At 38.2% G+C, this 22,194-nt stretch overlaps 1 protein-coding gene across 1 annotated transcript in view; it reads right to left on the reverse strand.

The window, feature by feature from the left end:
• Positions 1-22,194, reverse strand: part of LOC108599777 (division abnormally delayed protein) — a 59,492-nt gene that overhangs the window by 3,521 nt on the left and 33,777 nt on the right. The window contains exons 2-4 of the mRNA XM_017986831.2: positions 9,278-9,421; positions 556-679; positions 35-490 (exon numbers count right to left, since the gene is read on the reverse strand). Of these exons, the coding sequence (XP_017842320.1) occupies positions 35-490; positions 556-679; positions 9,278-9,421 (724 nt within the window). The remainder of the gene's footprint in view (positions 1-34; positions 491-555; positions 680-9,277; positions 9,422-22,194) is intronic.

Below are 22,194 nucleotides of genomic sequence, written 5' to 3' on the forward strand. Positions count from 1 at the left end.
AAGATACTTTGTGGCGTGGCAATTTGGAACTTACCGCATTACATTCATGCAGTAGCTGTAGCAAACCTTGGGCCGGCCACGCTGCTGATGGCCATTGCAGTCGGGACAGTAATGCATTTTGAGCAAATGCAGCTTGCAGGAGTCCGTCAGCTGCTGGCCATAGAGCGCATCCACCTCGCTTAGGACCTCAGCGGTTTGGAGCAGCGCATTCATAAATATTTTTGACATGTGCACACTGTGCAGCAAATTGGCCTGAATTTCCTTGGGTGTCTGGCCAAAAGGCTGCAGCTCATCATAGTTGTGCTTCAGGCAATTGATATAGTCCTCATGCAGCTCGCCATAGCTCTCCTTGCTGGGATGCACAGCCTGATGGTAGGCAACTGGGAAAAGTTGCTCAAAGAACCTATGCAAAGCCTCCTCCAGGCTGCTTTGGCTGCTGAGAATACCTTGACCCTTATTGTTGCTGTAGTTCGATGTGTACTTCAAATGACTGAGTTGGGACAATAGAAAAGTTAGTTTATAGTTCCTCTCCCTCTCCCTTCCTCTCGTACTCACCTAATAATTTCTGTGTAGAGCTGATGTATCAGCTTGCGGGACAATGGGACCATTCGACTATATACCTTGATAAATACGTTCAGCGTTTTGTTCTCCGATTGCTCTGCCAGCTCCAGCACGTGACCTGCAAAGGCAAAAAGTTGCATAAGAGTATTAATATTATTATTCTTATCCTGATGTTGTTGTTGGGCATATTTTAATCAGACAAGTTCCGGCTCGGACAATTTTAATGGCCTTGCTGGGATTTGTTGCCATTTGATTGCAGGGCGTGCTGGCTGCCAATAAACTTTATCCTTTTCATATTTGCTGTGTGCTCAGTGCTTTTAGCTAATAAATTCAATTTATATGCGTGGACTTGGCTTTATTGTTGATTAAATATTTAGTGGAAAGACGTTAAGTGATTGTGAGTTACTTTTCGCTTATTACAGGGACAAAACACAAATGAATATAAAATATGATTCGCTGATAAGTATATCCAAGTTATAGGTTTTTTTTTATCACAATATTCTTAGTTGCATAGACGTATACACTTTTATAAATATATCGGGTATCATGATGTTGTGGAAACAGGAGACGCAGGAGTAACAGATTAGCAAGACAAACTGAGTCCCTGGTTTTCTGTCTGTCCGTAAGGGTAACAAAACCCCAGATACCTGATAGGGACACCTAATTTGGTATGTAGTCCTATTCTCACTATTGAGCGTATTATTGAAAATTACATTTTGTATCCACCCTCATTTTACGTTACCAATTCTTTTTATAAATTATTTCTACATAAATAATTTTGATTTCAAACAATTTAATTATCTATCCGGGTTGCCACAGGAATCACTAGTGAAATATAATTCAGTTGAAAACATTTCCGCGGTGCAGCCACAGAATTCCAAGTGATTTAATAAATAACAGCAAGCTGATTGGTTGATTCAAATTATTCTAAAAATCACACAGCGCAATGACAATAAAGAAAAAATCAAGCGGAATCATATATTGTATATATTGTTTTGGGAAATGTTTGTGACATACTATCGAACATTTTGTACAACATTTGGCCTATGCTTAGAGTTTGAACTCCAAGCCCTACAAACAATGCAATTTCATCATCATTTCCCATCATTAAATTTTGCGCTACACTTTCAATGACAATTATGTGTGAAATTCAACGCATTATGATCTGGCGTGTGAATAATTAAATACATCCGTCATAGTTGGCTGCCGCAATTGGCTTCGAGTGAATTGTTTTGCAGTAGGATGTGCCTCTAACCCAATATCTGGCACTATTTGATAGTAAATTAAACAATTCAATGCTATTCTCATTGCTGGTGTTTTTAATATATCCTGCGCATATATATTTATATGTACATACATATATCTGAAATGTTTATTTATGTGCAGTGCAAAGGCAACAAATCGCAGTCACTGCTAATTAAAAAGGGGTAAGCTCTGACGCATCAAAGGCCATTAGCCGATAAAGCTGCCAGACAGACAGACAGACAGACAGACAGTCAGACAGTCAGAGTTGAATCGTGTGTCGTGTCCACAGTAACAGGCCAAGCCCCAAAAACTGAAACCAAGGCTGAGAACGGAAATACACACAAGCGAACAACAACAACAGCGAGCAGAACCTACAGTATGAAAAACACTTTGCCTGCTTTTTTGCTTTTTTTACTTTTTGCTTTTTTTAAGTTTGGCATTTGCCAATTAACAAAAAGATTGACACTTTCATTTGAAAATCGAGTCTGCCGAAAACAACAGATTGCAATTTAGAATTTGACACGCTCGCGTATCTTTGTTGCCGATGTTTGCTTTATGCAAATCTCTAAATTGGCAAGCGGTCTTGGTATTCGTAATCAGCGTATTAGCCACGATAATGACAACCGGGCTCAGCACGCAAATGTGCCAGACAGAATTTATGTTTGACACTTTGAGAGATTATTGTATGTGCAAGCTCAATCACTGTGATTAGCTTGACGTTGAAATTTGTTTTTCATTTATTTCTGCACAAAGTGATGCTAAAGAGTTTGCTGTGTGTTGATTGGTTCCAGCTTGATTGACAACCATTTGAAGTAAAAAAGGTAACATTGATTGTTGAATGTTATTAGTGAGCTCTAAAATCAAAAATAAAAAGTACTGGTATCAATTGATGATTTTGTTGGTTACCAAGTTCAACAAAACTGAGAAACAGAACAGGCGACTGTTGGTAAATTTCACCAATGTGAATGGATGGAATAAGGAAAGCTGCTTACTGGTACCTGTTGAAGTTACAAGATGTTCACCGGAGTGCCCTACTAGAGACTGTTTAGTTTTCAATAAATCTATCATTATATTAATAATATTTAAAACAAATTTATGAATTTTGTAAATAGCCAAAAATTAAACTCGTACTGTGGATTGAATGATATCAACCATTTAAAATGAAATGAATTTCAAGCAAAGACAAATTTCATGATTGAAAAATTTATGAACCTTTAATTAATTTAAATTTTATGCAAACCAACTGAATGCGCCCAAAGACAAACTCTTAAATTTATTTTGTTTAGTTGCTAAGAAAATAGATTGCAATTTATAGACTCGAAAATGTAGCTGCAAATCATGCGCTCATATTTTTGGTAGTTATCCAACTTTTGTGCTTATTTCTGGCTGGCTCGAGTGGAAATGTTATGCAAATTTAGTTAGGCAAGCAATGCTGACGACGACAATTTGACACTGGCACAAGCTGCGTATACTTAACGTTATTACAAGCTGCTTTTGTCGGCTTTAATGGAAGTATATAAGCTCTCGCATGCGCAATTAAGTTGAAGTATTCAACACAACCCACATACTACTACATTTTACTATTTGCAGCCACCAGCCGCAGGCTAACTAAAGCTAAAGCCATTGAAATTCGTCGACGTCTGTGTGTTGTTGTGGGCTTGCGAATAGGCACAACACCTGAGGCCGCTCTGCGCCCCCCTCCAGTCTCTTGCTGCAATTATTAGTTAACTCTGATAGTCAGTTATGCTTAACTTGGCTGGCAACTAAATCTAATGAAAACATGAAAATTTCATTAGCTAAAAAGGCACACGAAGAATAACAGACAAAGAGAAAGAGCCACACACACACACACGCACACACACATAGTTGACACTAATGATACAAACGGACAATGAAATTGAATTTAGACAAGCTCTGTGGCCAAGCCAAGCCAAGCCCAAAAGCAAGTCGAACTAGTGAAGTCGACTCACTAAAAAATCCATTCATGCGGCTTTTAGCAAAGTTCTGGCAAATGTATTCTTAGACCAAATATCAAGTGCTAGGCTTCATTGCTTCATTAGAAGGCCCAGGCACAGGCAGCGAGGCAGCCAAGGAGCGCGCTTTGAATCGCATGGCAATGAGAAGCCAGTGGAGAACACAGATAGGCATTGCGACCGGTTTATCGCCTCCAGGCCCAACCCAAGCCCCAAGCCCCGAAAGCCGCAGTCGCGGAAGATGAGCAGCGTTTTCACTGTTTTTGTTTCCCACGCCGAGCCTTGTGTATGTTTCTATGTGTGTGTGTATGTGTGTGTGTATTTTATACATATTTTTGCTTTAGTTTTTTTTTATTTTTTTAGTTTTTTTATTTTCTGCGCGCGGATATTACAATTTTAGTATCAGCAGCATTCTTCTTTTATTTGCATTTTTATGCATGTATTTTGTTTATGTATGAACTCTGTGTGTGTTTGTGTGTGTGTGTGTGTGAGTGCTCTGCAGCTTTGTTAAAAGCCACTGCCTAAGCAAGCTGCTCTGTTCTAGTTGCACCGTGGTATGCATACAAATTTGTAAGCTTTCGATTGCACTATATTACCAGAGACTCGAGTGGACCACTGTGCCTCCGCCTATTCGCACACCTTGAGCGCTGACATAGAAAACTTGTCTGTGTGTGTGTGTGTGTGTGTGTATGTGTGTGGCAGGTAGGTGCGCCAAGTTGTGTAGTCGCCCCTCGAGTTGTAAGCAAACGACTCTTGAGTCCGACCGACGGCCACTCCAACAGCTGTTGGGCTGCGCTGCACAGTGGCACGGCACAGTCTGGCATTTAAATTCAATTTTTTTCAAACAAGAATAGATTTGCTTTAATGCTATATCCTTTCCCATTCTCCTTATTTCAATGTAACCTGCGCCAATGTGCACTGGCCTAGTCCTCAGTCGCCAGTCCCCAGCATTTAGGTTTCTATCTCAGTGTTCTTGGTGGTTATTGAGCACAATGTCAAAGTAATTGGATGAGCAATTGGGCAACAAACTTAGGCGACTTGACTTGTAGCATAACAGTTACTACAATTATTATATTGCAAGTATAATTAAAAAGATGCACTGAGCCTAAGCTGATTAAATTTATCAGTGCGGACACAGAATTCAAAACACTCTCAAATCATCCCAAATCATATACGAGCTGATTTTAGATGACACAGAGCTGTGCTCGATTTTAGTTTTAAGTCTCTAACACACACACTAATTTCTAGCTATTCATGCATTAAATTTCTAATATATCTATATAAATACATTTCAATATTTTAAAATTTCTAAATAATATTTTCAATTAAATAAATCTCTTCCATTCGGTGTTGATTCTGTGTAAATTGCTTTACTTAAATTTGAATTGATTCGAACTCTTTACTTTGCTATTAAATGTGAGCTAATATCTTTCACTTTTAAATGTATAAACGAAGGTGCAGGATCAACAGCATTAAGATATTTTTTATGAATAGCACTTTGTTCTCGGGTTGTGTGTTTACTCGAACTATGAAATCTCTATAAGAGAGACTTCAAAATCAGCTTGAGCCAAACTCTCTGGAGAATCCTGTGGCACACCCGATAGCCCCCTTTCCAACCCCTTCTCATTTAGGTATGTGCATATTGCTGAGTGCACTTGGCTGCATATGTTTGCTTGGAAAAACTCTTGACACGCGTTACTCTGCTGCTTCATATGTCAATTAGAGCAAATTTGTGCCCTCATTGCTTTCTTTACAACTTTTTCCTTTCCCTGCTGTTTTCGAGAACTATTCACTTATTGCCTTTAGGCTATGGCCAGCGCGCTAATGAAAAGCTCGCGCTTAAAGCAGTTTAATGCCGGCGACTAATTAACATGTCTATAAATATTATTCGCACCTCGCTCTCCCTCTCTCTGTCTGTCTGTCTCGCTCTTTGGGTAGCACAGACATGTTGGCTCCGTTGCTGCCTTTGGGCTTTGCCAATTAATGAAACCTTTTGCGCTGTAGAATTTTTAAATTTATAAATCTTTTTTCTTCTAATATTTATAATAGCGCAAGCCATTAGCTTGTTTGTTTTTCAATCTATTTCGTTTATTCAAATACGTTAAAATTTAACAGCCGGTTTTTGTTTAGCATTATTTAATTGGTGATCAACGAAATTTATTTATTTCTCATGTTTGCTTGGCAAGCACATGAGAAATTCAATTTAGCAATTAAATATTAGCCTCAAGGCCAGCCTCAAAAAATAATTTAGTCTAATTTAATTTTCAAGATGACTTAAGTGTTTTGTTTCAATAGGTTTAATGCTTGCGTATAAGTTTAAGCAAAAGCTTTTATCTTAATAACTTTTATTGAACTTTGTGGTGATTTTAAAACAATTAAGAGCGGCAGTTAGACACGTACATTAATATGAATGTATTTGCATTTCTTAACTATGAATTTGTACCCTCGATGATGCGACCCTCGACGCTTTAAAATCCTTCCACTTATAGCTTGTGGATTAATCTGAAGACTTAAGAGATTCCAATAGATTTAACTTCAACCACTTGTTCAGTTTCTTCTTTCGCTAATACACACGCATTACTCTTTATTTAGAGCTCAAGTTTCCCACAGCTTGGTAGTTTCACAACTCTCAACTTTCATTGGATCTTGGCTTGGTAGTAAGAAATAATGACAACAGCTGCTGCTGCTGCTGCTGCTGCCAGTGGCATAAGCACCCAAGAACAACCAACCAACTAACAACAATAACGACGACGACGACGACGACGAGTCTACGCTGCTGCTGGTTAACAGCTTCACTTTGTGACAAGGCAAACATAAGCAGTTAACAAGCGATGACGGCCAAAAAACCACTTTAGCCATAGGAGCATAACAACAGGCAATGCCTGCTGCTGCTGCTGCTGCAACTTTGGCACAAGATTTGGCCAAAACAGAAAACACGAGCCAAGCAGCCCAACGAGCGAGAGCTGCGACTTATGAAAGTGCACGCACTGTTGTTGTTGCTGTTATTGTTGTTGTTGTTGTTATTGTTGTCTAGTTTCGGAACTGTACGTTGTAAAAAATTGTAAAGAAAGCAGAGGCAAGCCAAGCACCGCAATATTTTCCACTCGTTTTGTTGTTGCATATACAAAGACCAAGAAGTTTTTATTTTTTTTTTTGTAGTTGCAGCTTAGCCCAGTAAGTCAGGCAAGCTAAACTTTTATGCAGGCGCACGCCCAGCATGGAGGCTGTGGGTGTGGCAGAGAGCCGAGCGCATTTCAAAAAGTGCAATCGCCAGTTGTAGTAGAAATTGCAGTTCTAGGTTTCTACGTGGACTGCAACGAGCCAAAAAGGGCGTCCTTCTTCTTCTTCTCATGCTGCTGGCATAACTCGTAAGCTGCGAAACGTGTTTAAACACGTAAATACTTGCTTAAAGAAATATAATGCATGAACAAAGCAGCATCCACACAATACCCCACAATACCCAACAGCAGCAGCTCAAGCCAGGAAACGGAAGGAGGGTAAGTTGCCAAAGCTCCACACATCCCCCCCCTCTCTCTCTCTCTCTCTCTCACTCTCGCTCTGTTTGTTGCATTGTGCATTTATTTTTTACACATATGCCATTATATTTTATGCATAAGTGCCGCTAGTTGCCCAAAACCAAAATGAAAACAAGCGCACTTAGCAATTTTATATTATTCTTAGCTGCACATATGGCGTTTTGTCTGGGCAAATTATTACGCATACGCACGTTTATGGAAATGCTTATGAAAGAACCGGAAAATCTATGCAACTAAAGCTAAAGCTGCAGCGCTTAAGATGGAAAAACGGAATGTATAAATCTATTGTGCAATATAAGTGTGTTATCGATAGTATCGATAAGAGCCAAAAACAGTGTACGAAGCGTAAATGTTTTATTTACTCTTTAGTAATTGAGTATTTATTATTGAATTATTTAGACCGTCAAATATTATTAAGCGTACTTCAAAGGAAAATGTCAATGAATAATAAAAGTGCTTATCAAGACTTAACTCATACTTGTGTTATCGATAGTATCGATAAAAGCCAAAATCAGCGTACGAAGCGTAAATGTTTTATTTACTCTTTAGTAATTAAGTATTTAATATTTTCTTCAATTCATCAGGCCTTTAAATTATTATTAAATTTAAAATGTCGCTACGATTGAACTTCAAAGGCAAATTTGAATAAAGCATAAACATGCAAGTAATATCAATGCCAAGTTTCAACAACTTTTTAAATCATTATTCGCAATAAAAAATACATTATTTAAAGTGCATGCGCGCAGTATTAGGCTTAATGACTGCGCACAATGCATTTTAATAAGTTTAACAAACGCCAGCTTGGTCGACCACATTGTTCTGACATCATGCTGAGGCTCAGTAAGCTGCTAACTGAATAAAGAGCGCGCGTTTTGAAATTGCGAGAAAAGTTAAAGATGTGCAAAAAGTTCGCTAGAAATATGTAAATTGAAATGTATTCGGCAAAAGCAATTGAAAGCAATTTGTCAGCTTGCATACGAAAATAGCATTTAAATGAGCAATCAGTCAAATGAATTAATGAAATGTATTGATTAAATGAACAACAATTTGCTAAAGCAACAACATTTATATATGACGATCAAAGGCGTCTGGCTGTGCCCCTCACAATTTTAACATATTTATATATGTATGTGTGTGTGTGTGTGTGTGTGTGTGTGTGTGCGCCCACTTCCAAGAACTGCAGACGACAGTCGGCAATAACAGCATTGAGCTCTGAGCTGAACTCAGAGCACCCTCTACAAAGGCTTTTGGGGCACGCCTTGTGAGCAACAAAAAGGAAAAAGATTTACAACATAACGTGTACGACAACAATTTGCAGGCATTGTGCGAACAAGATGGCAAAATACAAAACGTGACCCAAACAAAGTTCTGCTGTCCCAAAAGCCCAACAGCCCGAAAGCAACAAATATTTAATGTATTTTTAATTAGATGCAGTCACTTTGTTGCATTTCAAAACGGCTGAAAGTCAGCCCAGCACAAAATATTATACTATATATATATTTAAATATATACGGGTACGTAGATAATATATCGGATTTCATTGCCAAACAGCGTTGGGCTTTGATCTGCATACAAATGCAAATTGCGAATCAATTTCGCGTTTTGCTTTTAATTTTTTGTTAAATTCAAAAGCTATCGAAAGTCTTAATTTTTATATTATTTTTATTTGCAACCCACGCCCTGCACTCTCACTCACCCAATTTGCATATTATAAATTATTTATTGCCACGAAAATATGTTTTTTTTTTTTTTTTTTTATTTTTTGCTTGCTTGATACTTTGAAGCTCGCTGACTAACTCAGTGACTGTCTGACTGATTTGCATAAAAGCATTTGCCATTTGGCATTTTGCGGTGCTTCTACCATATCTATACTATATATAGCGAGTGCTGCACTCATTTCAATTGCTGCTGGGTTATAATGTAGATATATGTGTGTATTTTTGTAGGTGCTAGTGTACTCACCCTGAAATTGACTGGCGGTGGATTCTAGGATGCCACGTAGGCTGCTCGTGTGATGATGCAGCAGCTGCTCAAACTTGCCGGATGCCTTCTGGCGTAACTCCAACTCGGTGGCGTTGTTGCAGCAGTTGCCACCGCAAATCGCACCTGCGAAAAGTAAATAGAATGTATGAAATATTAAAGTTTGCTTTGTATTCAAATTCAAAAGTAAAGTGCAAAGTTTAATTATAAGTGCGACTGATTAGTGTTAGATCCTATTGATGCACTTAAGGTTAAGACGACAGCATATCCAATTGTTAGTGTGGCTCAGACTCTTAAATAAGAAAGTGTGGGGGTCAATGTTCAAGAAAAACGTAACAAAAAATCGGTCATCAGGATTGCCATCTGACATAAATTCATTATAAATTGTTTTTAAACTTTAATTTAATTATGCGATTTAATACTTAAATACTCTTTTTTAAACAAACTTAATGATTAATTAATAATGTGTGGATCCGCCTTGATTTTTCCTTCTCAGTTAAAACTGTTGCTCTTTCCATATTTTCGATTTTTACACAGTTTATTATTGTTTTAAGTTATACAAAAATTTTAGTGACTGTAAAACAAACGAGATAACTGAAATCACATTTGTAGGCGCTATTCTGATGACGCAAAATAAGCGCAAGCTTTTCGGTAAACATAATGAAATAAAAATGTAACGGTTCTTCAAACTTTTTGTTCATGTGAGAGAGAGCCATGCAGGATGATAATCAAAACAAGCTAAAAATTACGACAATAGTAATAGCGAAAAAATAAATGAATGGAAAGGGGGCGCTAACCAGATGACGCGCGGTGTAGATGAAATATAAATGTAATATTTATTTGGTTAAATCATAAGATATTATAATATAAAGTAATGCGAGTATTTAAAACGAATATTAGTACGGAATATAGTGTCGGTTAAATGAACAACTTTACAACTTTTGGATTGATCAAATTGACGGCTTCGAATTTGTATGAAGAGTTGATCTTCTTAGGGGTGGTACGACAATCGATAGTCACGGGAATGCCACACTGGATCAACTATCATGTGTTGCTCTATTACATGCATACATAGGTAATAACTATAGATGCTTTTTTTTTGGAATTTATAATTGAATTGATTCTTGGTTAGAATTCTTACAGATTAACTAAATTTATTACAACTCCTCGCTCTGCCCGTTTTCAATTTGACATTTGCAGCTTCCGCATGCATCTTATCAAATTTAGATTGCAACTAGCTAATGCCGCAAGTGAGGCAAAAGTTCTCAGGCAACAGCTGCAGCTGCCACATGCGTCACGCCCTACTCAAGCTTGTGGTAGTTACCCAAAATACTATAAACAAGCTTAATTGAAAACCAAGCTAACTAGCTGACAAACCAAGTCGCTGTCTTTGGATTGTTTATGGCCAAGGGAGCTTAGCAAATTTTCTCAATTACGCGCAATTTAAAAGTTATTAAAAAGCAGACAATAACCATAAAACTAGACGAAGCGCAACCGCCAGACAATTTTATATTAATGTAGTTTGGTTAACATACATAGTGGATGCGAAAGAAACCCACACAGAATGAACAATTAAGTTGAGTCACACCCACGTCCACATGCCATATATATAGCATATATAAAAAAGTTAAGATTGTTGGCAGAATGTGCATGACATAATGGCCTGATAGGTAGTGAGGCTATAGAAGGTAAATAAATTTTAAATAGCATATCAAATTCATCAGCAAATAATTAAATCATAAACAATTGAATGGCTTAACAAATAATCACACATACATTTAATTGATTGTTTTTTCGATTTTTCAAAAATATATGAGTTCAGTTTTTAAATAAAAAGTATCGCTAATAATGTAAAGAATCAACAAGCGCTTTCGATTATTTGTTGAAGATTTGAAAACAATCGATTAATCAACAATTTATATTTTAAGGCCTTGCGCTTGGCTCTCAACTGGAAAATTGAAAAGTCTGGACCTGGACGCCCAACGGCGTGTTTATGGGTTTTTTTTTCGTAAATGGCTGCACATAAATCAAACAAACCTCAGAGCACTTCACACACTTCAGAGCAGCGCCAGAACTTTACTCCAATCAGGCAAAGAGCGCACAACCCACACATGGCAATTGGCCAGCAAGTTATGTGAGCCCAACTCAACGCTCTGGCGTCAGTAACGCTGACTGACAAAAAAGTAACAGTAACAGCAGCAGCATCAGCAGCAGTTTGGCTGCCGTTCGGCAGACGCCTTTGAGACTGGGCTCGTAAGTGAAGCTGCCAGCCAAATGCTTGTGCCCTTCCAAACTCTTTTTTTTTTTTTTTTTTGGCTGCCATGCCATGCGCTGCTTCATTGCACTTTGAGCCGGGATGGGCTTAAGAACTCAAGGCAGGCAGCCAGCCTGGCTGGCAATTCAATTGAATTGTGCAATGTGACACTCACACACATGCAGCCATGCACAAAAGTATGCAATGAAAAAGCTATTTCTGCCAGCGTATGCCAAATTGAGAGAAAGAGAGCGAGCGAGAGAGAAATGCAAATTGCATGCATGAGTTGAAGAGAAGGAGCCTGGCTCTGGCTTTATATGACCATGACCGCAGGGGCCTTACAGGCTAGCTAACTGGGCGTGTCACAACACGCCCACTTGGCTGCTCGTAGCAACGTCTTGTCTCTATTTTTGTCGTCGCTGTCACTGCAATTGCAACTGCAATATCAGCAGCCACAGTAGGCAAACGTGTGGGAATTTGCTTACAGTAATTGTCTAAAAGGGGCGTGGCAGCGAAAGCAGCAGCAGTCTACGCTTGCCTAAGTTCACATTGTGTGCTGTTAGCAGACTTGGCTCAGAGCCAGGCAACCACTTGGCTTGCCCACCTTGACACATTTCCTGCTAAATGTTATGCTCAACTCTTGGTCTATACAAGTTTTTCAATTTACACAAAAGCTGCAGCTCTGCAGTTGACCCCACTGCCAACTAAATTCCGAAGGTTCATGCAACAGCAACTGCCCAACTATCTAGCTCATAAATGCTTGTCATATATCATGGCGTTATTTTTCGTAGAAAATCTATAGCCCTGATTGAAAATCAATTTTACAACACGTGTCCACCAAGCCAAGCCAGGCAAGTAGTCGTTGCTCAACCTGTGCCATAAATTTCTCAAGAAATCTAATATAATTTATTATCAAACAAGTCTATAGTGCTGCTTAGCTATATAATTTTCCTTAGCACAAATAAAAACATCCGCTCTCTCCCCCCGACAGGTTGCAATGCATGTCGTAATTATTATCAAAAATTGTTGACTACTTGTCAAACAGCAACAATTTGTGCAGCGGCTACAACAGGCGATAACAATTATGTCAACAATAGCGGCAAAAAAAAAACAAGAATAAAATTCAACTTTACCAGGGGGTAGGCTATCGATATGCTTGAACTGTTCAACATTTTATGGTTTGTTGGGTTTGCTTATGACACATTTGTTGCTGTAGATTGTAACTCGTAGATCATCATCAGCCGTCAGCAGATCTTTTTCTTTGGTTCGTTGAACTCGTGTTTCAAATTATATATTACATTTTAATTTACTAAATATTAAGCTCTAAATATTACATCGAGACTATACAGGGTGTCCCATGATATTTTGTCAAAACGAATTTACGAGATAGCTTAGGCCAAATTCTCGAGTTTTATATATATGATCTATATTTTCCGTTTAAAAGACTTTCTATAAATGGGACTTTATGAAATTTCAATCGATACAATCAATGCGAAAAACCAAAGAATTAAATTTTGTTTCATATTCAAATTATGACGTAAGTATAAACGTTCGTATAAAATATAATAACATTTGTGTGTTTTGACATAGTTAAAATTATCGAGCAGCCTTAGCAGGCTTAGATGATAATTTCAACGTTATGCGGTGATCCGATTTTAATCTAATATTCTTTAAATAGTGACTGTGAGACAAATGTCGCTACATTTATAAAAGATAGTTAACAAAATTTCAAAATATGAGCATTGTAGCTTTTATTTTCTTATGTTCTTAAAACTACAAAATAATATATTTAATTGCTTGGGCTCTTGTGCAAACTTAACATAGAGGCAAAAATGATTCAAAGCGACTTTAAAAGTTGGATTTATATTTTGAAAAGCAAAAATAATTAACACTGATGCAGAAGATATTTATAAATTAAAGCATGTTCATTTCGCTTTTTATCGTATTTATTTATTCCAGTTATTTGTTTATTTTAAATGCGATTGCGCCACAGTTCGCCGCAATTTTCGTTTTGTTGCTGTTTATTTTGCATTTTCCGCTGGCAGGCGAAGAGAAAATCCCAAACAATTCAACTGATAAATTGTTAATGCGCGCATAAGTTTTCAATTTGCGAGAGTTTCAGTGTGTGTGCGTGTGTGTGTGTCTTTGCCACATGCGCTTACATGCCACTGACAGTTGCAACACGAGACGCACTGGCAGATTTTGGCGCCACGTCTGCATGGTGCATGTTAAATTTATAGCGGCGACAATCTGCTTGCCATTTATTTGCATTTTGTATCTAAGTTCAAGCAACTGCATGTGGAGTGTTGCAAGTGTGTGTTGCACGCATGCACTTTGTACTAATTTTGGCCAACGCCAAAATGTCAACTGCGATTATGCGACCTCGTAGCCGAAACCAAATCTGTTAGGCGCGCATGATGTGGCATGCCGCCTTTTTTGGTGACGCCACTAATACAGCTTGCTACAATTTACAGTTGCTGCTGTTGCAGCTGCGCCTGATTGGCTTACATTTGGCTGTCTTAGGCGCCAGGCAGACGCCACACACACACACACATGCACACACCAGATACAAAACATTGTCTGCAGCTAGGCATATTAAAAAATTTAATTGAAAAAAGTTTAGCTCTATGGCAGACTGTGGCACATTTTTTAATTTTCTCTGCAATACTCGTATGTGGGCTGTGTAGATTGTGGTCTGTGCTTGTGGCTCATGCCTTTGGTTTTGGCTATGTATTAATTATTAAGATTTATGGTGCAGCAGCAGCAGCAGCAGCAAACATTATGCCCAGTCTATATGCAAATGCGTATGGCAAATAGCTTTAAAACGGATTTTTCAAAATGCGCTGCTATTGGCTAGAGAGAAAGTTGGCAAGTTGTTCAAGATTAAATTGGAATGCAGGCGACGTAATGAATCGTGGGATTCAGCTGATCTGAGGATAAAGAGAAAAATGCATGACCCCAGCATTTTTATATTAATGTGTTGCATGATATTGCTTATGATATTGCATTAACTAAATGGTTAATGGCATTGTTGAGCTATTGAGCGAATCGCTATTTAACGCCCGAAGATATATTAGAAAACGATGAGGGATTTATTTATAATATATAGATTCATTACTGCCTTCTGCAGGTTTAGTTTTAGTTCAATACAAGTTACAAATATGTTTCGAGTATATGTATGTACATATATATATGCGGCACGGCCGGCTTACAGAGCAGGGTCTGTCCGTTTGGAAGATCTAAAGCGAGTCAAGTTCAACTTGTTTTTTTTTTTTTTTTAATTTTCGCCGGAATCGTTCAGGATCTTCTGAACATGACCGGACGTTTATCTATTGGGTTGTGATATATGGTACAGGAGCCTTAACTATTTACAAATGTACAAAATTAAGATATTGAACGAGTAGAAAGATCTGTGGGATGTATTCTCCTTAGACGCCGGAGAGGTAATGGTTCGGCAAGACTGCTCGCCAATAGGTTTGGATGTGCAACCAGTCTGTCCACGTATCGGCTGCTGTGGTAAGTTCAACTTGTTAGTTGCGACGATCGAATGTAAGTGAAGATGAAGAGAATTATAGGCTCGGCGTCATAATTCTTAGCGATAGATAAAATCATAGAAGATTATTGATAGCGAGAAGAACTTAATAAGAACGTACCAAGAGAGCGCGTGCCAAATGCACGCACAAAGAAGAGAGCGCGTAAGTGCAAGCGCAAGAGGAGAGCGCGTGAATACAAGCGCAAAGAAGAGAGCGCTTGAGCTTCTTCTGCGAGCTTAGATCAGCTGTTTGTAGAAGTCAAATTTATTGGCCTTGCATGAATAAACAGGCATTTTGAGCAATTTGTGCTTCAATCTATTGCAGCCCTGGTAGCTTTACCGAAACTCAAGATTTGTATTAATCTAGCAATATTAACACAAAGTTTCGATATGTTTATGATCAATAAAGATTCAAGCAATTGGAAAAATTAAAAAAATCAGATGAGCTCTTTGGAATATTCAAGCAAAAAAATTAAGTGAAATATTTTTACGCATAAATTACGTTGATAAGACAATTAAATTCAAAATTGAATCATTTACAATAAGCTAGAATTATTAGCTTAAGTCTATCTATCAAATTTTGTGTGTAACTATCTAAACTCAATAACAATTTGTTCAAATATTACTGTTTCAATCAATATTAATATCCAATTGAAGCTTCTTTAGCTAATTTAAATTTTTTAAATGAGAGGCAAAATACTTTCTTATGAGTGCACAAATTATGTTCTTTTCAGTATTTTTTTAAATTAGTTTAATATATTCTTCTATAATTCCTTCTAGGCTGTACTCTCTTTTTTTCGCAACAAATGCACTCGCTGACGTCATAGTTCCTATTGATTTAATATTTTCTCGCTGGCATTGTTTAGTTTGCCTGAACAATCAATCAATCATTTAGCTTTAAGATTTTCAATTCAACTGTCAAGTGAACTAAATGCAATGAGCTCTTTTATCTCAGCTGTTGGTCTATTGTAAACTAAATTACAGATACATGTTGCAGATTGCCAGCGCCTGGCTAGAGCGACTGTGTTGCTGTTGCCAAACACACAGAACACACAAAATTTGCAATAAAGTTTCTAAATGCATGTCAGATGCGTAGGCAAAGGCAGATTGAGACTTGAGAGCTTACACTGGAGTGAAATGGAAATGAAATTACAAATCTATAAATAAAGGGATTGCAATGAGTGGATGGAAACGCATGAATCAGCAGTTCAAGCTAAAAACAGAGCAACTAATAACAACTGCAACAAAAATATGCTGAACAAATATCAGAATGTTAAGCGAATGTTAAAGAAATCAGTAAATAAACAACAATGGCATGGCCAACGAAAGGGGAAATCTTTTGATTTTAAGTATTGTAATTTAAGCAAAAATAAAACGACAGCAACAGCAACAGCAACACACAAACAAACAATGGCCAGCAACAATAACAGCTAAAGCAACAACTACAAATCGCTGACAGCGGCAGCCGCATTTTGATAATTAAAAAGCTGAAGAGCAGCAGCAGTAATAACTGCATGTTGCCGCTGCTGCTGCTGCTGCTGCTGCTGCTCTGGTGGCAACAACAACAAACAATTGCAAATTATACAACTGGGCGCACAGCAATTGTAGAAGCCTCTCTCGGTCTCTCGGTACGTCCAGTTGCTGCAGATGTGCAAACAATCCAAGCAACCAACAGGCAGGCTGGTCAGCAAACAAACAAACAAACAAGCAACAGCAACAACAAATTCATTGGCATTGCCCACAAATATTCAAACAACGACAGCAGCAACAGCAGCAGCAACAGCAACAGCTTCGTATGCTGTGCGCCCAGTGGGCATGACTCCAGCTTGTCTTACCCCTTTTGGCTGCTGCTGCTGCTGTTGTTGTTGCAACAAATTGCTGCGGGTAATCATAGTGCATGTTGCATGCAAATTAACGCATCAACGAACCTGCGCCCAACACACACTCACACACACACACACACATGGAGACAGACTAAACTCGAGTGAGACCCCGCATATTATGAGATTATGCCAGCGGTAGAACAAAGTGCCGGCTGATTGCTGCTGCTGCTGCTGTTGCTGTTGCTGTTGCTGGGGTGGGGTGGGGGCCACGTATGTGTAGTTTATCTCAGCATAATTACCTTGTCTGCGCTAAATGCACGCGCGCGCAAAAATTGTCAGCAAGCGTCCAAACAATGGACGCATTGGCTGTTCAATGTTCAATGCTCATGGAAATCGCTTTCATTGCAAAATGAGGCCCAATGGGCATTTGGATTTATGGCACTAAAAGACGAGGCTTATATGCTGGACACGATTGCGTTAGCCCCAATGCTGAAATCTCTAGATGCTCGACATGCAATAGTCAACACCTTAAATTCGACAGCGATAAAGCTTCCTGAAGTTTTTTGATAATCAAACGATAATCGTTGGTGATTTCGTTGGTGTTTTCGGTGGTGATTTCGTTGATGATTTCATCTAAGCAGAGCGTGCAGTGAATTCACCAATGCGAGTACTGTCTATTGTAGGACTAGAGCTTAAGCATCCAACATCTCCTCTGCGAATACCCAGCACTTCACCAAAGGAGACTTCGACTTTCAAGTTTCTGGACTCCACCGGATGGTTCCGCGGGTGCACTAGCCCACAGAGCCCGGAGACGTTACATAGGCAGCCCCTTCCTCCATACAGCCCATCAAAAACCACACTCCCCACTTACTCCTATAGTTATAGCCTGTCCAGCCTAATCTAACCTAATCCAACGCCATTTCGTTGAAGCTTTCGAACTCCACGCTGGTCTTTAACTTTGTAAGTTTCACCAATGGGTTGTCCAGTGAGCAGTGAGCGTTGTTAAACTAAAATGTTACAAATGACAATCACTTTTTAAATACCCATAAGTGTGATCATTTTGTTGGTGGACTCTCCGATGAACGATGTAATTTCAACAATCCTCTCTATGGATACGCCCGATAACAAGTTACTATCGATTGCTCTAAATTGATTTTTTGATCAAAACTTTTTCTGAAGTCACTTACATCGCATAAAATATTCTTGTATAATTCATTTTAATTTAGCTTTAAATTCTTTCAAGTTCTTAAAACGATTTCTTATCAATTACAACAGCAAATTTCACTAAGCTAAGGTCTGAACTTCTCAATAGTTGAGGCTAAAAGCTCATTAAAACTAAAAAAACATTTTACGCTTACACAAGCTGTTGTTAAACATAAAGTAAACTAATTTATTATATGCATATATAAAATATTCTCTAAATAAGCGTCGAGTGCTTTAATTAAAATTAGTTTTATTTTTTGCTGATAAGAGTGGCAGACACTGCCTCATGTAACATGGCTCCGCACACACACACACGAACACACACGCATACTCCAAACTGGGCCATGACAAGTGGAAGTGGTAGGGGAGTGGGCTGTGGGCCGTGCTGGGCGGGGTGCGGTGGGGTAAGCTACAATTACGCTGCGGCGGCAATTTTTAAGTGATTATTTTCATAGAGTTGCTGACAATTTGAATGAAACGAGTAAACTAAGCCAATGAACGGCAATTGCACTCAGTTTACATACATGGAATAAAAGCAAAAAAAAATTGTTTATAACCAAATTCAAATTTAGCTTAAATTCAGCTAGAAACGATAACTGTAGAAACAGTATACGATATAAATATAATTGGGTCACATTTTGTTTTGTTTTTGCTTCTTGACAATGCGTTTAGAACTTTGGGCACTTGAAACTGCAAATTGAAATGGAAATGCATGGCAAGTACTTGAGCAAGACTAATTGCATGGGCATTGTTCGAGAAAAGCGCACAGTGAGCGTCATAAAAATGCTGCCAGCGTCAGCAGAAAGCAGAAAAAATATGAAAACTGCGGCACAAATGTAAAGCAGAGGCAAGAGCATTTTATTGTTGTTGTTGTTGCTGCTGCTGCTGTATATTGAGGTCAGCACGCCCATGTCTATGTGATTGGGTTGGTGGTGGGTGGGTGGTTGGCTAGACAATGACCAAAAATTAACAACCTTGAACACGATTGCTCGGATTGTGAAACTACAAGATACTTTGCGTGCTGCATGTTAGTGGCATTTAATTATATGCTGATTATGTTTTGTTAGGACAAACAACACACAATAACAACACAGTGTGTCAAATAGTGCTGAAAATTGTGGCACGTAGCAGCAACTTTTGCCTTTTTGCTGACTCTGCGAAAAATGCTAAAGTGCCTAAAGTTAAAGCGAGAGCGAGAGCGAGACAGCGACCAACTGCTATAAAAAATTCAATTAGTTTCTTGTGTTTGCGCATTGCATGACAACAACAACAACAGCAACAACAACAGCAACATTAGCTACACCAAGTAGATATCTTCTTGTCTAGCTAACACCTAAATGTTTATGAAATTGCGCAAAACCCGTTACCGTTGCCTTAGCTGTCAGTTGAAGTCGAAGTTGGTTTGTTCTCTATTTTGTAGATTGCATGCAAAAAGCGTTTGGCTGTCGTTAGTGCCCGAAGGTACAAAGTTAACTTTTGCTGATATCGCAGTCTGCTGCGATTTTAATTTGCTGACGAGCACATTAATAGCAATTTAAAAATATTCAATTACTCATTAAACGCCACTTATGCTCACCAATAATGACAAATGCAATAATATAATAAAAAATAAAGGAATTAAAATGGTTTATGATGTGGATAGCTTAGTGCTTGGATAATAAATGGCCAATGTGATATAAAGTATTTAATTTTAATTTAAATTGCAAAATGAGGGGGAAAAGCGTATTTAATGACTTGATTTTTATTTAAAGAATATGGTCAAAAGTTTTAAGCAATTTAATTTCATTGATGTGTCTAATTAAATTGAAATACCAGTGTATCGATTACTGAAGTATCTCACCAGAGTATCGAGTATCGAATAGAAAGGCTTATCAATTATGTAAGTGAGAATGATTTTTATTTGAGGAATGTGTGTCAAAAGTAATTGTTAAACCATTTAAATTCATTGTAAAATAAATATAAATGGAATTGTCCATTGTAATTGAAAAGTAAGGTTAGGATATTTAGCAAAAGACTTAGAAGGCTTGTAAATATTGTTGTTAGTTAGAGGATCCCAATTTGGAAGCTATGTGTAATGATTTTGAAATATCCGAACTATATCATCAAATAATATTTTTACGTTTAGAATTTGAATGCAAAAAGTTGACAAAGTTTCTTTTAACTTGTATAAATTTATTGTTCCTCTCTCTCTCTCTCTGTTGCTATACATTTATTTATAACTCTCTTTCTTTAATACAGATTTAAGTAGATTAACAGCTGTGTCTCTCTCTATCTCTCTCTCTCGCTGGCTGCAGCAACAAGCAATAAACTCATACTCAATTCAGGACGGCTAACCCAAGGACGTTGGCCAATAAAAATGCAATTTGTGCTACGTGCACAGTTGATTTTTTTTCTCTCTCTTTCTGTCTCTCTCTCTCTCTGCTTGTAAGCAAACAAATAAAAGCCATTCAAAGCGCATAAAGTTGCCCAAAAGCTCGCTGGTACGTACATATAACATTCAGTGCATAGCGGACCGCAGGAGCAGCGCGCGCTTTCGACATTTTTATTGGAGCGTAAGGATGCAATGTTGCCTTGGCATAGCGTATACGCCACGTTGGCCAAGCTGAGACTTAATGCTTAAAGTCTGCCGCTGCCTTTGATTTGGCAGAGGAAATAAGCGTTGAACAAATTTGCTATGCGCGATTGTTCAATGCGCTTTTTTTCAATTACGCCCACCAACAAACAAATTGCAACTGGCAGCTCGACTTGCCTGCAGGCATAAAGAGTGGGCGTGGGCGTGGCAGTTGATTTTTACGCTTCACGCTTTCGCCATAAAGTCAATGGCTCAACAAAAGGATTCATGCCGCATTTTCGGGGGCAAGTTGATAACACACACACACACACACAAATGCAAATAAATATTTAGTGTTTGTTTAGTTAAAGCAACAACAGCAACTTAAATTGTATATCGCATCTTTCTATTCAGAGGGTTTCTCCATTGCCGCTTTTGTTTCGAGATTTTGTTGTCTCTCTTTATTCATTCGATTGCAACTCACGTAATTTTGCTATCGGGCGTACGAATTTTCAGTGTTTTTCGTGATGATTTCACAATTTTCCACTGCGTGCCAAGCTTTTCCAAGCAAGTCCCTCCCCCCTCCCCCTTCCACCTGCTCCTGTTTTTATTTAGCATTTGGTTAAATCTGTACGATTGTTGTTGCTGCTGTCTTTTTACTTTGTCAAAATTAATGCACATCATTGTTGTTTATTTCGTGGAATAAATATTTGGCAGCCATAGCTATATGGAGCTCTGATATTTTTCTAGCGAATGCAGCTATTTACCTCTAAGCTATTGTTGGCTAGACTTTTCATATTCTCTGCTTCCCGGAAGTAATTACTTCCCATACGTGGCTGTCGTATGTGAACTAAGCGAACAACGTGAGGCATTTCATCATTGGGATTAGCGCCATGTTCTATTTTTAAAGCGAAAATGCTGCGCCAGCTAAAGAAATATTTTGCAAAAAGCAAACATTTTATTCCCTTGTGGCAGCTTAAAACTTGTAAAATTATGAATTTAACATTTAAGAGTTGTTTAGACTGGTGTCAAATGCATAAGCAAGCGTTAACTTTTTATAGACTTGGTCAACTAACAATTATAGCCATATAATTTTTATAGGCGTTGCAGCCAAAATCAGGTAAAAATGAAATAAAATATTTATTAAATGCTGACCGACTGCCACGCCTCTCATTTGGCACTAGGTCTGCTGAAATTGTTGGCATTGGTGGCTTTTGGTTTTTAATTTGTGAGCGATGCGCCGGCGCCGACGTCGACGTTTGTGCCACACTGTGTGGCAAGTGTGGATCGTTGGCTACTCTGCATTATGCATTCAAGCCGCAATTGTTGCTTTTTTATTTTATAAATACGCATACGCCATGTAGGTCGCAGCTGTATGCACTTATATAAGCTTTTGTTTTTTGTTCATTTGGCTCTTTTGTCAATTAAACATTTTACCCAACTTCCTTATAAAGTTGTACAACAATTTCGCATGTTAATTTATGCGCTACGCTCTTTTTGTTTTTTGCAAGTTTTAATGTAATTGCATTAAGCATG

The sequence above is a fragment of the Drosophila busckii genome, chromosome 3L (assembly GCF_011750605.1).
Source record: "Drosophila busckii strain San Diego stock center, stock number 13000-0081.31 chromosome 3L, ASM1175060v1, whole genome shotgun sequence".
Taxonomy (NCBI): domain Eukaryota; kingdom Metazoa; phylum Arthropoda; class Insecta; order Diptera; family Drosophilidae; genus Drosophila; species Drosophila busckii.